This window comes from Miscanthus floridulus, chromosome 10 (assembly GCF_019320115.1).
Source record: "Miscanthus floridulus cultivar M001 chromosome 10, ASM1932011v1, whole genome shotgun sequence".
NCBI classification, from domain to species: domain Eukaryota; kingdom Viridiplantae; phylum Streptophyta; class Magnoliopsida; order Poales; family Poaceae; genus Miscanthus; species Miscanthus floridulus.
In genome coordinates, this window is record NC_089589.1 from 26,946,729 (window position 1) to 26,960,475 (window position 13,747).

The 13,747-nt window shown below is 47.3% G+C and overlaps 1 protein-coding gene across 2 annotated transcripts; it reads left to right on the forward strand.

Annotated features, from left to right (window-relative positions):
- The first annotated feature begins 7,681 nt into the window (after nt 1-7,681).
- On the forward strand, nt 7,682-13,339 carry LOC136489885 (5'-3' exoribonuclease 3-like). 2 transcript variants are annotated; one of them, XM_066486394.1, is made up of 23 exons: nt 7,682-7,933; nt 8,059-8,164; nt 8,281-8,357; nt 8,468-8,659; nt 9,101-9,220; nt 9,327-9,389; nt 9,563-9,715; nt 9,783-9,947; nt 10,067-10,144; nt 10,229-10,339; nt 10,414-10,479; nt 10,559-10,645; nt 10,768-10,863; nt 10,926-11,021; nt 11,131-11,201; nt 11,433-11,561; nt 11,646-11,722; nt 11,809-11,849; nt 12,036-12,110; nt 12,195-12,331; nt 12,430-12,534; nt 12,632-12,707; nt 12,819-13,339. In XM_066486394.1, the coding sequence occupies exons 1-23, from the start codon at nt 7,727-7,729 to the stop codon at nt 13,188-13,190; spliced, it is 2,700 nt and encodes an 899-aa protein (XP_066342491.1). In that variant the 5' UTR covers nt 7,682-7,726; the 3' UTR covers nt 13,191-13,339. The 2 variants fall into 2 exon arrangements, with proteins under 2 accessions (XP_066342491.1, XP_066342492.1); XM_066486395.1 differs by lacking the exon at nt 12,036-12,110.
- The last annotated feature ends 408 nt before the right edge of the window (nt 13,340-13,747 follow it).

A 13,747-nucleotide genomic window follows, 5' to 3' on the forward strand; every position in this document is an offset into this window, starting at 1 on the left:
CCCTCTGGTACCCTTGGAGTGTGTCTCCAGACCACTAGCCGTCCCCTAGCAAACGGGGCGCGGGCCTCCACTCAGACTTACCCAATAATAGCTCACTGAAAGTGCCACCGCTCGTGCCCACCGAGGGTAGCCTGGCACATTCCACCCCTCCTTCCGAGCGAAAAGGAAGCATGAGGGCCGCACAAAAAATTAGGGGCACCCCTGACCGCCCTCTTGCTTCATGCAGAGGCTCAAGGGCTCTCCCTGCGACCTTGCCGAAACCCCGCAACCTGAACTCGCACTTGTGGGCTCGGCAAATACGATAAAAACTCCTCACTCAAAACACGAAAAAGGCCCCTGGAGGAGTGACTCCACTCCTCCAGGGCCTCGGGGGCTACACCCGGCGGGTGTGCACGCCTCAAGAAGCAAAACACAATCCCTACAAGAGCCGACAAGCTAGATCCTGACAAACCCTTAGGGAGAGTGCACGCACTCCCCCTAAAGCTCGGGGGCTACTGTCGGGTACCATAAAACGGGGTACCCCAAGCGTACACCAAAAGGGTCACTTAAATCCCATCAACAACAAAGCTAGAGGGTAAGCCATGGGCTCATCACCAGCCTCATCCGAGCCCATCGGCTCTCCGCCTCACCCGAGACCTCGCACGGGAGGTCTCGGCGCCCTGACGCAATCTCTGCCTTGCGCGAGGCCTTTCACGGGAGGCCTCGGCAAGGAGCCAAATCTCCGTCTCGCCCGAGGCCCCGTGCGTCCAGCCTCGGATGAGACTGCTATCCTTCGTATCATTCGAGGCTGGCTTGACAATGACCCGTCGCTCCCGCCTCGACCGGTCTTCTCGACAGCATGTCACGTCCCATTAATGCGTCAACCACTCCCACAATCTCAGCTGGGCGATGGCTCGACACCGCGGAGAGGCCGACGGGACAAGAAGTCGCATCAGTGCCATACCGGCTGAGACAGGGCATGGCGGGGATTACCGGCCACTGTATTCAGGCGTTGTGCCCACGATCAGCGCCCGCGCTACACTGTGCCCCGTAACTCCCGCCCCAGAAAAAAACGCGGCATGGGAAGCCTAGTCCGGGTCATCATCGCCTCCAAACTAGTATACCAGATCAACCGCTCCCTCCAGGCCTCGGCACTCTACACCAGGGTCTCGGCTATCTCGAGATTCACGTCTGCCGAGACCCCCCACCGCGGTTCGGCCTCGGCACCAACCGAGCCTCGACCTCACATGCAATCAATCCACAGTGACCCGCACGCTGACCGCCGCGCCCGCTCCGAGGCAGCCCTAGGGCTCCCATAATGCACAGGATCGGATGTGACCAGCACGTCGCCCTAGTGCTCCAAGGATGGACTGCTCCGACGACCACACCGCCACAGGAATAGGCTACAGGGCTCGGACATGCTACCTCTGTTCACACGACGCCGCATAGTTAGCACATGTACTACCCTTGTCCTCCCTTCAAACTATAAAAGGAAAGGACTTGGGCCATTTCAAAGGAGAGTGGGACACTCACGAAGAACAACACCCTGTAACACGCACACTTCCCGGCCGCCTGAGAGCAACGTCTCAAGCAGCTCACATTACTCCCCGCCGAGATCTAGGACTAGCTCCCTCTCTCACCTAGCTTGTAACCCCCTACTACAAGCACTTCGGTGCAAGGAATACAAGATCGATCTCTCAAACTGGACGTAGGGCACCGATTGTCTGAACCAGTATAAGCCTTGTGTCTCTTTGCATCACCATCCGGGATTGGGAATACGCAGCACAAATTCACTAGTTGGTTGAGGATCCCCTGGTCCAAAACACCGACAAGTAGCCTCTCTCCCTCGGCGTCCAACTAGTACCAGTACCAGTACCAGTACTAAGGCCAGTCTTAGTGAGATTTTATTAGAGTTTTATGGACATTAAATAGGTTGATGTGGCACCGTATTGATGAAGAGAGATGATAAAAGTTTCATGGGAGTAGAGAGAGTTTCATGAATTAGTAACATGACCATGAAATCCCCACTGACACTGGCCTAAGGTGACGTTTGATTCCACAAATGGCAATGGCAACGCAAAGGGAATAAATACCAGCGGTAGTGGGAAGGGAAGCTTTGATGGTTTGTTTTGTTTGCTTGAGCAGCGGGATGCCTAAGACGGATCCCTTTAGTCTTTGTCAGTTTGAATCTGGTTTTTAGAAATTAGTGGAAAACACCCTGGTTTTTTCTGCCAGTTTTTACCGAATTCTTAAAAACTAAGAAGTTATTGATATCTAGCTTTTGCTAGTTTTTTTTTGACATATAGAGCAATAAATAAAGTATAATTTTTAAAAACTAGGGATCCAAACACCTCACTAATTTTTACTCAAAATCCAGATTTTAGAAAGTATTGGCAAAAACTGGTTTTTAAGAATCCAAAACTGATCCAACAGGGGTGCCTTCCTTCTACAAGTGGCTCGTGGGCAAGTACCCCAACATCGTCGTCCCCGCCAAGGAGCACGACGAAGCTGGCGCCGGCACGTCGTCGTCGCCATCGCCGGGGGACGAACAAGCCGGCGCCGGAGGACCAGGTATGTCATCTATAACACACATGTTACACACACATCACATCATCCGCCTGATGGATCGATTGAGTTCCTCAACTGTGAATCCCCGTTCGGCTTACCTTAAAAGCGGGCTTATTCGACTTCTTTTTTCAGCCGAAACCGTGTTTTTCTATTATAACATTTCAGCTTTAGCTTGTTTTTTCAGCCAATTTCAGCCCAGCCAACTGGTATGTAGGTGTGCCCGCCAACGACGTTCGATGAGGTGTTCGTGGCCATGTTCGAGTACATCGACCTCCTCTTCCGCATCGTTAGGCCTACCAAGCTTCTCTACTTGGCTGTAGGTACGTGTACTCCTGTATACTAGTACATGTTTCATCCGTTTTTTTCCATTGTCTTTCTTGGCGTTTCATCGATACAATACAACGCATTTGTGTGTCTTGTTTGAACTGCAGATGGCGTTGCTCCACGCGCCAAAATGTGTTGGGGTTTAGTCCCACATCGTGTAGCGATGGTGGGGGAGCACAACATATAAGGCGGGAGAACCCTCACCTATCAGGCTAGTCTTTTGGGTTGAGTAAGGCCCAAGGCCTTATATGTTGTCAGCTCCGGTGGACCTAGGACCTGTGGGAGCACAGGCTCATGGTAACGAGCCAGGCCGGCTGTAAGCTAGCTCCAAGATCGTGAACTCAGTGGTCACCACTGGTTCCAACAATTGGTATCAGAGCCGGTACCCGAGATCAGAAAAAGCTAAACCCGATAAAAAAATCTCGAGCATCACATCATGGCGGGGGCACCCCGATGTGTAACTAAGGGGGAGATTGTTGGGGTTTAGCCCCACATCGTGTAGCGATGGTGGGGGAGCACAACATATAAGGCGGGAGAACCCTCGCCTATCAAGGCTAGTCTTTTGGGTTGAGTAAGCCCAAGACCTTATATGTTGTCAGCTTCGGTGGACCTAGGACCTGTGGGAGCGTAGGCTCGTGGTAACGAGCCGGGCCGGCTACAAGCTAGCTCCAAGATCGTGAACTCGGTGGTCACCATTGGTTCCAACAATTGATATCAGAGCCGGTACCCATGGTCAGAAAATCTAAACCCAATAAAAAATCTCGAGCGTCACACATATAGTGGGGGCACCCCAATGTGTGACTAAGGGGGAGATTGTTGGGGTTTAGTCCCATATCGTATAGCGATGGTGGGGGAGCACAACATATAAGGCGGAAGAAGCCCCCACCTATTAGGCTAGTCTTTTGGGTTGAGTAAGGCCCAAAAGCCTTATATGTTGTCAGCTTCGGTGGACCTGGGACCTGTGGGAGCGCAGGCTCGTAACGAGCCGGGCCGGCTACAAGCCAGCTCCAAGATCGAGAACTCGGTGGTCACCACTGGTTCCAACAATTGGTATCGGAGCCCATGGTCGAAAAAGCTAAACCCGATAAAAAATCTCGAGCGTCATATATGGCGGGGGCACCCCGATGTATGACTAAGGGGGAGATTATTGGGGTTTAGTCCCACATCGTGTAGCAATGGTGGGGGAGCACAACATATAAGGCGGGAGAACCCTCACCTATCAGGCTAGTCTTTTGGGTTAAGTAAGGCCTAAGGCCTTATATGTTGTCAGCTCCGGTGGACCTGGGACCTGTGGGAGCGCAGGCTCGTGGTAACGAGCCGGGCCGGCTGCAAGCCAGCTCAAGATCTTGAACTCGGTGGTCACCACCGGTTCCAACAAAATGAACCAGCAGAGGTCCAGGCGCTTCAAGGCTGCCAAGGACGCTAAAGATGCGGTACTTAAATAAACCCCTCGGGCCTTGGACCTCACTTCACCGTGAGGGATCCAGCTGCGGCATGCAGGGGAAACAAGAAATGCGCCAAAATCCACCCCCACACGGCAAATCCCCATCCCCCTCCGATGGCGGCAACAGCGCTACCGAGGCAACCTTCTCCGGTCATGTACTATGGCGCTGGCGAGACTAGTGCTCCTCCTAGGGATGGCAACGGGTGAGAAACCTGGTGGGGATAGAAGAACACACCCGCCCCCACCAGGGTTCAAACACTCCGTCACCCGTACCCGTCACCCATGACGGGTCTCAAATTTACCTAGACCCATCACCCGCGTGGGTAACGGGTACCCATCGGGTGACTCATCCCCATTTAACAATAACACAAGATCATAATTCACAAAGCTAACATCATCAAAAATTCAAAATGATCATGCAAGTATACGGCGTAGGAAGCGGATGCGAATAGACACGGAGACACCTGGGTTGCGGCGCTGCTGAATGAGGAGGATTAATTGGAACTCTAGGGTTTTCTTCTCTATATACTGTTTAATGACTGGATGGACCTATGTGTCGTACTCAAACGGGGGACCCATCGGGTAACGGGTTTGGGGTATGCAAGAACGCACCCAAACCCGCTTCACCCGATGGGTGAGGTAATCACCCAGTACCGTACCCGTGGGGGGCAAAATCCCCCAAACCCGTACCCTAATAGGGTTTTTACCCGCGGGTAAACGGGTCGCGGGTACCCGTTGCCATCCCTGGCTCCTCCAGGCCTGCGTCTGCCTCGCTGTGGTGCCTGATCTGCTTATGTACGAGGCAGTGTTTTCCTAAACGCTAAACGGTAAACAATTGATCACCTATCGTTTAGCCATTATTCGGGCAAAACGTCCCACTAAACAGGCTAAACGGCCAATTAAACAGGGTAAACGGGTGATTAAACAGGAACAGCGCACCACCGTGTAGCATTTACACGGTGTTTAAACGGGCTAAACGACCGTTCAGACGAACAGTGGTACGAGGGCGCTGGCGAGGCTAGGGGTCGCCCTCACCTACGATGTTAACTGCTGGTGGTCGACGGGTGAGACCCTCAAGGCAGCTGGGTCCATGGCACCACAAGGCTCGCTTCGCACCTACTCACTAGGTGTTCGATTCAATGTCCCACCAAAGTATTTGCATTCGTTCATAAGGTATTCCGACATTTCTCAAAGTGCTAAGATCCTACATGGATACATCCTGAAGTATGGGATCTGGCTGCTTGGTAATCTCCTGGTAAAGGTCACCTGTTTTAGTTGCAAGGTATCAGTTCTGAAGCTATCAAGAAGAACTTCAGAAATCACATATTCAGCATATTGAATATGGTTGAAACGGTCGGGATATATCCCGTTCCGTTCCGCCCCGATTTCTACATTTAATCCGATCGTTTTCGTATTTTCGGACAAAAACGGAATCGGTACGGAAAACGGGACACAAAATTCGAAATCGGGACGAAATCGGTTTGGGCCCTATCCCGATCGTTTTTGCATATCCCGTTTTTATTTCGGGATATCCCGTACACGCAAAGCAGACATTCCGAATTTACTTCTTACCCAGTGGAGCGGCCCAGTCAGCAACTCGAGCAGCCAGCGGAGCGGCCCAGCCAGCAGCTCGAGCAGCCAACGGCCCAGCCAGCGACTCGAGCAGCCAGCGGCCCAGCCACAGCGAGCGACTTGAGCAGCCAGCGGCCCAGCCAGCAACTCGAGCAGCCAGCGGCCCAGCCAGCGACTCGGCCTAGCCAGCAACTCGAGCAGCCAGCGGCCCAGCCAGCGACTCGAGCAGCCAGCGGCCCAGCCAGCAACTCGAGCAAATCGGGAAGTGCTGCTCAAATATAACCTATTGGCTAGCCCAAATGTCTCTAAATATTTAGACCTTTTGCCTATTTATCAATTGTCATGCTGAATTGGTGATTTGTGTATCAATGTATGTGTACAAGTGAATTGTGCATGACCATGCGTGGTTGTGTCGGACTGTCAGTACTAGACTGTTGGCATGTTGTCATGCTCAACTAGGTTCTACGGGCCGGTGTTTCCGTTTTGCTTTTCGTATTCCGACCGTGTTCGACATGTTCCTGACCGAATTAGTTCATTTTCGATATCCCGTTAGTTCGTTTTCGTGTTCGTTTCCGACCTTCCCGAATTCGATTTCGTTTTCGTATTGAAATGTAAAAGTGAAAACAATATTGGGGTTATCCCGACCGAGTTCGACCGCTTTCAACCCTAATATTGAAAATGCAACAATCGGATGCTTATAAATATACTTGTATTTTATATTTATTAATATACCATATTAAATCGATGGTTTAAAAGAAATAATATATTTGTGTTCATCTTACTTATGCTTGATCTTGTTTGTGTCAAAGAAGCAACAAAAATGTCACATGGAGATCTTATTCATGCTTGATCATAGATGCATGTATCTATTTAATAGTTTGTAGACAGTAAAATAGACGGCTCATTGTACAAGCTGTTTATTTAGCCGTCTGTATGTAAGGTATCAAAAACTTACAGACAACAAGCCGTCTATGGGTTGTACATGCCCTAAGGTGATTGGGAGGGATTCTAGAATTTTGAGGGTTTTTTTTATCTGGATTCTTGAAATCCCTAGGTAACCAAACGGTACCGGAATCCTAGGATATTTGAATGAGATTCTAAGATTTGGATTTTTTTTCTATCCGAAGTCTTAAAATCACTATGCATGGCACATAATCTAATAAACATCGGAGATTATTTTCATCCAGAATTCAAATTTTAGAATCTGATCCAAATATGCATTGAATGGTAGGATCATGGGAGCATCTGGCGGAGATTTTTGTCGTGCAAAACCCAATTCCGTGGCATGTGGCGGAGACTCGCCAGCACTGTTGCGATAAGCGTACCGATAGGCCGAGTATCTGGGGGCAATCTATCTACTCCTATCGCTTGGAGTGTCCAGCTCCAGCTAGCCCTCCACGATCCATCAACCATCATTGCACTTGCCTCTGATCACACGACACGATCTCCACTACTAGCAGCTCCTGCAAACCGCCTCGTGGGCCGTGCGCCGAGCATGCAGCCTGCCTAGGCGTGCATGCTTGCACACGTCGACGGTCGGCGCCATGTCATGTCATGTCATGGCCGCCGTTCTGTCTCCCCGTGCGCCCACCCCATCCACCCGATCGGCGACCGAGCGGCCCCTCCGTCTTCCCAATGCAGGATACTCGGAGATAGGAGTTGCGCCTCCCTCGGCGCCCAACTAGTACTAGTACTAGTACTAGTACCAGGGGCAGTTGTACTACCACTAGTGGGACACACAAGAACGAGTGAGCGATCAGATCGGTGACCGCTGACCAGAGCTAGCAGAGCTCGCTGCAGGCTGCAGCTGACGGCTGTTTTGCCTATCCGTCGCATGCCATGGGGGTGCCTTCCTTCTACAAGTGGCTCGTGGGCAAGTACCCCAACATCGTCGTCCCCGCCAAGGAAGAAGACGAAGCTGGCGCCGGCACGTCGTCGCCGTCGTCGCGGGGGGACGAACAAGCCGCCGGACCCAATGGCGTCTACCACAACCTGTACCTGGACATGAACGGCATCATCCACCCCTGCTTCCACCCGGAGGACCAGGTATGTCGTCTCTAACACATGCATGTTACACAAACATCACATCATCCTGATGGATTTGATCGAGTTCCTCAACTGAATCTCTTGACGCTCGAGCTGGTAAACGTGATGGATGGAATGCAATGCAGGTGTACCCGCCGAAGACGTTCGACGAGGTGTTCGCGGCCATGTTTGAGTACATCGACCGCCTCTTCCACGTCGTCAGGCCTACCAAGCTGCTCTACTTGGCAGTAGGTACGTGTACTCCTGTATACTAGAACATGTTTCATCTGTTTTTTTTTTCCACATCGTCTCTGTTGGCGTTTCATCGATACAATACAATGCATATGCGTGTCTTGTTTCAACTGCAGATGGTGTTGCTCCCCGCGCCAAAATGAACCAGCAGAGGTCCAGGCGCTTCAAGGCTGCCAAGGATGCTAAAGATGCGGTAAATAAACCCCTCGGCCCTCACCTCTCCGTCGTCTGGATTTGTTTGCTGCTATGATTTATTTGCAGGAACCGTATATATATGTATGACTATGCTATGATGATTTACAGGAACTGGAGGAGAAGATTCTGAGAGAGAAGTTCAGAGCTGAAGGGAGGGAGGTGCAACCGCGGGAGACGTATGAGGTTTCGGATCCCAATGTCATCACGCCGGGGACGGAGTTCATGGAGAAGCTTTCCAAAGCCCTCGAGTACTACATCCGGTCCCGGTTGAATAGTGACCCCGGGTGGAAAGGCATCAAGGTTTTAGTAGACACTGAGGCCCTTGCCTCACTTTAATTTCCCATTTTTGCATTGCTGCAGTAAATATCTAGATATTAATATTGACAACTTTTATTTAATATTAATATTGACAGTTTAAAGATATTAGTTTCAGTGTGTAAAATGCGCCCGCTGTTTTGAAATAATGGTTACCGTTTGATTTTACTATTTGAAACTTGTCAACTAATAGTCAAATGAAAATGATATTTTTAGCATTGTCATAAAAGTATTTAATTTCAATTTCAACTTGTGTATTTACAGTTACAGGTGAAATATCAAAGTGAAGAGTGATAATTTTCTTTTAATCTGAGGCATTGTGATTTTTTTTTTGAGTGGCTAGTTGATCACACATTTTGATCAAGATCCTGGTTTTCGTCAACATGATCATTGCTTAATAACCTTCATGATACTTGCGTTTTGAAGGTAATACTCTCTGATTCAAATGTACCTGGAGAAGGTGAACACAAGATCATGTCTTTCATCCGGGGACAACGGAGCCTGGAGAACTATGACCCAAACACAAGGCACTGCTTGTATGGACTGGTACGACGATGGAATAACTGAATATTTGAATATTCCCTTTCTACATCGCTGATCTTCTAATTGTTCCCTTTATTGTGTCTCTTTTACACACTGAATATAATTACAGGATGCGGACCTAATAATGCTCGCTTTGGCATCTCACGAACTTCACTTTTCAATTTTGCGCGAGGTCTGTTAATCCATCGTCGGTGTCAACTCCTGGCTTCATCCATACTATGATAGCTCTTGCCAAACCACATTTAGTTAATTGGATTTAGCAAGCAACGGTGTATTGAAGTTAAATGTAATTGCAGAATTTTGTAAATATTTAGTTGAGAATACTCCTTTTGTTAACTTGGACAGGATGCGTTACGTCCGACTCAGCCAGAAAATTGCATCCATCTATCTAAAGAACTGTTTAAAACTGAAGATTCCTCAAGAAAATGTAGAGGATGGTTCCCCCGCATGACAGAAACAACTCCTAGTAGGGACATGTCTCCCAAGAAACCTTATCAGGTTTGTTCCTCAGAGATGATAGCAGGGTCTTTCCATTTTAATTTTTTATAACACCGCCGTCTTGCAGTTTTTGAACCTATGGGTTCTGAGGGAGTACCTGGAGCTTGATTTGAAGATACCAAACCCGGTTGTCAAGACGGATATCGAGAGGCTAATAGATGATTTCATATTTATCTGTTTCCTGACAGGAAATGACTTCATTCCACATATTCCTTCAGTTGAGATACATGAGGTGCACATATGCCGTCTGGTTCTGACAGCTTAACAGCAAACAATATTGTTGTTGTCACATCCTTTCACATGTCTCCCACTGCAAAAAAGTGATTTTCCCCCTTATCTTCGATGTGGCAGGGTGCAATTGATCTGCTATTGGAAGTCTACAAACAAGCATTTAACAAAATGGGAGGCTATATTGTGAGCACAGAGAAGGTACATGCAGAATCGAACTGTTAATTTCATTAATAATTAGTTGTTGAGTTATGTTTGATGTACTTCTGCTGCTACCAAAAACAGTTAAAAGACAAACATGCTGCATATCTTAAAGTTTCGAGGTTGGAAAAGTTTTTTCATGAACTGTCCTTGTGTGAAGAGAAAATTTTTCTTAAAAGATATGAACTGCGAGAGGTATGTTATGAAACTTATAGTCCTTGGGTCAAAGTATACACTATTGCCAATTGGAACTTGTTGATTACATGCAGAGGTTACAGCGCAATTTAGTGCGCCGAGCTGCAGAAGAATGGAAAGAAAGAAACTATGGCAATATGGTGAGGGCTACATACAGCTAAAAATTTTGTTCTGATTACTGTCATATTCATTTTTAATCTCAAGCTTTCTTTTACTCAGGAAGAAAATCCTGATGGTCCAGACTTGACAGTAAAGTCTTTTTCAACAAACTGCAGTATGTCCACCTACAGCCAAGATAAGTCAGATGTAGGGAAGAGCTTACCTATTTTTTTCTACTTTTATTTGGACCTTATCACTTCTCCTGAACTTGTTTTGCAAAATCCATCCATACTATTCCTTGTCTTGAGTTTGACTCACTTGTTGCTTAGGTAACTGCAAATACCTTAGAGCTGAGGCGAAACTTAAAGGATACTCTTCGTAACAAGCAAGACCTTATAAAAAGTGGAGCCTGTAAACATGACGCGGTTAGTAGAGCCTATTTGAGTAAATATTTCGCATATGTGCAAATTTTGACATGCCATTGCAGATAAGACTGGGATTTGCGGGGTGGAAATCTCGATTCTACAGGGAAAAATTTGGTGTGGAAAAATGTAATGAAGTTGGGAAGCTGAAGAATGACATAGTTATGATTTTTCCTGTTTCTCTGTGCAAATAAATTTTTAGTACCAGTGGGCGTTCTGAGGAGACAACATCAGATTGTGTTAACTTTCTTTATCACTGGCTTAATTTAGGTACAAAAGTATCTGGAAGGACTTTGTTGGGTGCTGCGGTACTATTTTGCAGATGTGCCATCATGGAGCTGGTAGGATGTACATATTTATGATCTGAGCTTTCATTTGTCCTTGTATATCCATATATTCAATGTACTAGTATGCTTTCATCGTTCTGAAATTTGAATGATGATTTTTTAAAATAATTGATACTCTTGATAAATAGTTCCACATAAGTGATATATGACTGCTAATTCTTATGGATATATATATATGTGCTACCAGATGTTTCCATTCTATAATGTCTATTTTGTTGTCTGCAGGTACTACCCCTTCTATTATGCTCCTTTCGCATCTGATTTTAAAGGACTATCTCAGTTCAAGATATCTTTCACTGCTGATAAGCCACTAAGACCATTCGATCAGCTCATGGCAGTTCTTCCAAAAGAAAGGCACGTGAAATATTCTCTGTTTTATAATGCACATTCTTTGTTGCAATCTTTTAATTGAAGTTTTAAGTTTATTTTCTTTTGCAGCTCATGTGCACTACCAAAGTGTTACAGAGAACTGATAGAAAATGAAGAGTCTTTGATACAAAAATTCTACCCGTCAGGTATATTTGTCACTCTAGACTCATCATATAATCTGAATTCTGAATACCATATTACTTAACTAAACGGGCATTTATTTTTCTCACAGATCTACAGATTGATACCCATGGGAAACGTTTCTTGTGGCAAGTAAGCCATTATATGAATACATAATTTAAGACTAGCTTACTCATATTTTTACGCACATTGGCTGGGTTGTGTAGCTAAGCCATCATCTTTCAGTTGCTACATTTAAGCCCCACTATCAGTAGTTGTGAAAGAAAAAAGAAAGCCTTCTTCACTCATGGTAGTTTTCTCCGAAATAAATTGTTTCAGAGTATTGCATTGTTGCCATTCATTGATGAAAAGGTGCTGATTTTGGCTACCAAGACGGTGGAGGACAAACTTGCAGTAAAAGAAATTGCCTGTCTTCTATGCAAATGGTCTACTAGACTTTGTTGCACGTGAGTGTTTTACATTGTTTGTATTTTGTAGGTGCATGAGATAAATAGAAACACAGTTCGGCAAGAAAAGATCTTCCTGAGGAACTCAAATACTATGCCAAATGGTCCAGCTTTTGTGCAGACATCTGACTGTTCGTCAAAAAAGCTTCTGTTAGATCCATCTACCAGGTACAATCAAGTCTGAACTGACACTACGTTGGTGCATTTCTTTTATTTCTGAGAAGCTTATAAGATTGCTGCTAAATCCTAAATTTCATTCGACGTAGTGAACTTGGAGGGTGGTTGTCACCTGATGACGAAGATAGTGTAAGATGTGGTTTCTTCCGTTCACCGATAAGAGATCGACAGGACATTAGGAATGACCAGACAATGTATGTTTTCTCTTGACCCTATCATATTCAGGCAGTACTTTTCTAAGAAAAGAAGTCATCCTTTAATTTTCACTACATGTTCCTGTGTATGTTTCAGATCATTCTTGTTCTCCAACCCAGAACCAGTGCAAATCGTTCCAAGACTACTTGATCATGTCAAAAAGCCTGAAAAGGTATATTCAGATGTCTATTTGGCTGCACATTTCATTCGTTTAGGGGGCATGGCATTTGCCGCCATACCGCCGATTCACCTTCATCGCTGAAAGAAACCATATCTTCTGCAGACTATAACTGAAAGTGAGATTTCAAAGAGGCCGTTGTGGCACACCTATCCGGGTTGCCGACCGCCTGAAACCATCCCAACCGTGGCAGAGCCACAGTTGACGATCAGCGGCTTTGGACGTGGGAGAGGGAGAGCCATCGCTGCCGAGACAGTGCTGGGCAGCGGCCGCGGCTACGGGAGAAGTTTCCATGGGGCTGACACGGCGCAAAGCCGAGGCAGCAGGAATGACAGAGGTGGCGCCTACGCATTCGGAAGCGCTTGTGCAGGAAGAGGGGAGTATGGCGCCGCGTTCCAGAGGCAGCAGACGGCTTGGCGCCCAGTTGGAAATTCAGGCGGCCGTGGTGGGAGTGGGAGCGAGCAGCGCCGTGGTTAGTAGAACGGAAGGCAGATGTCGGGGATGCGATGTACTGATGATGAACTAGCTTAGTTTTTGGTCGCACGCCTCACCGTTTTGCCTGAAACATCAGGAATGCTATTTTGATGAGTTCTGAAATTATCTGTGATATGTCAAAATAGAGCTGGTCTGGCACGAGGTTCCCTCGCTCCCTGACAGAAGAATGCCTTTTTGTGTTGCTAATCTTGGGTCTGGCAGCTTGTCCCATTTCATCCCGTTTGCTTTGTATAGCGAATGTTGTGTCAGGAATCAAAGGCTCCCTTGAGCGAGCAAATCGACTTTGCACAGCGAACTTTACGAATTATTTTAATGAGAGAGATTGAATGACATAACTACACCCGAGACCCTACTCTCTGTTTAGGACTACCGCGACAACCGGTCTTCATCTTCGTCGCCTGTGTTTTCTCCTCCCATTCAAATATCCGGCTCTGTTTTCTCCCCCTCTCTCTGTTTACGAATGCCCGGCTTGCTCTGTTGCGTCGTCGACACGACCTAGCGCCGTCGAGCAGCAGCCGCGTCCCCCGGCCGTGCGCTGC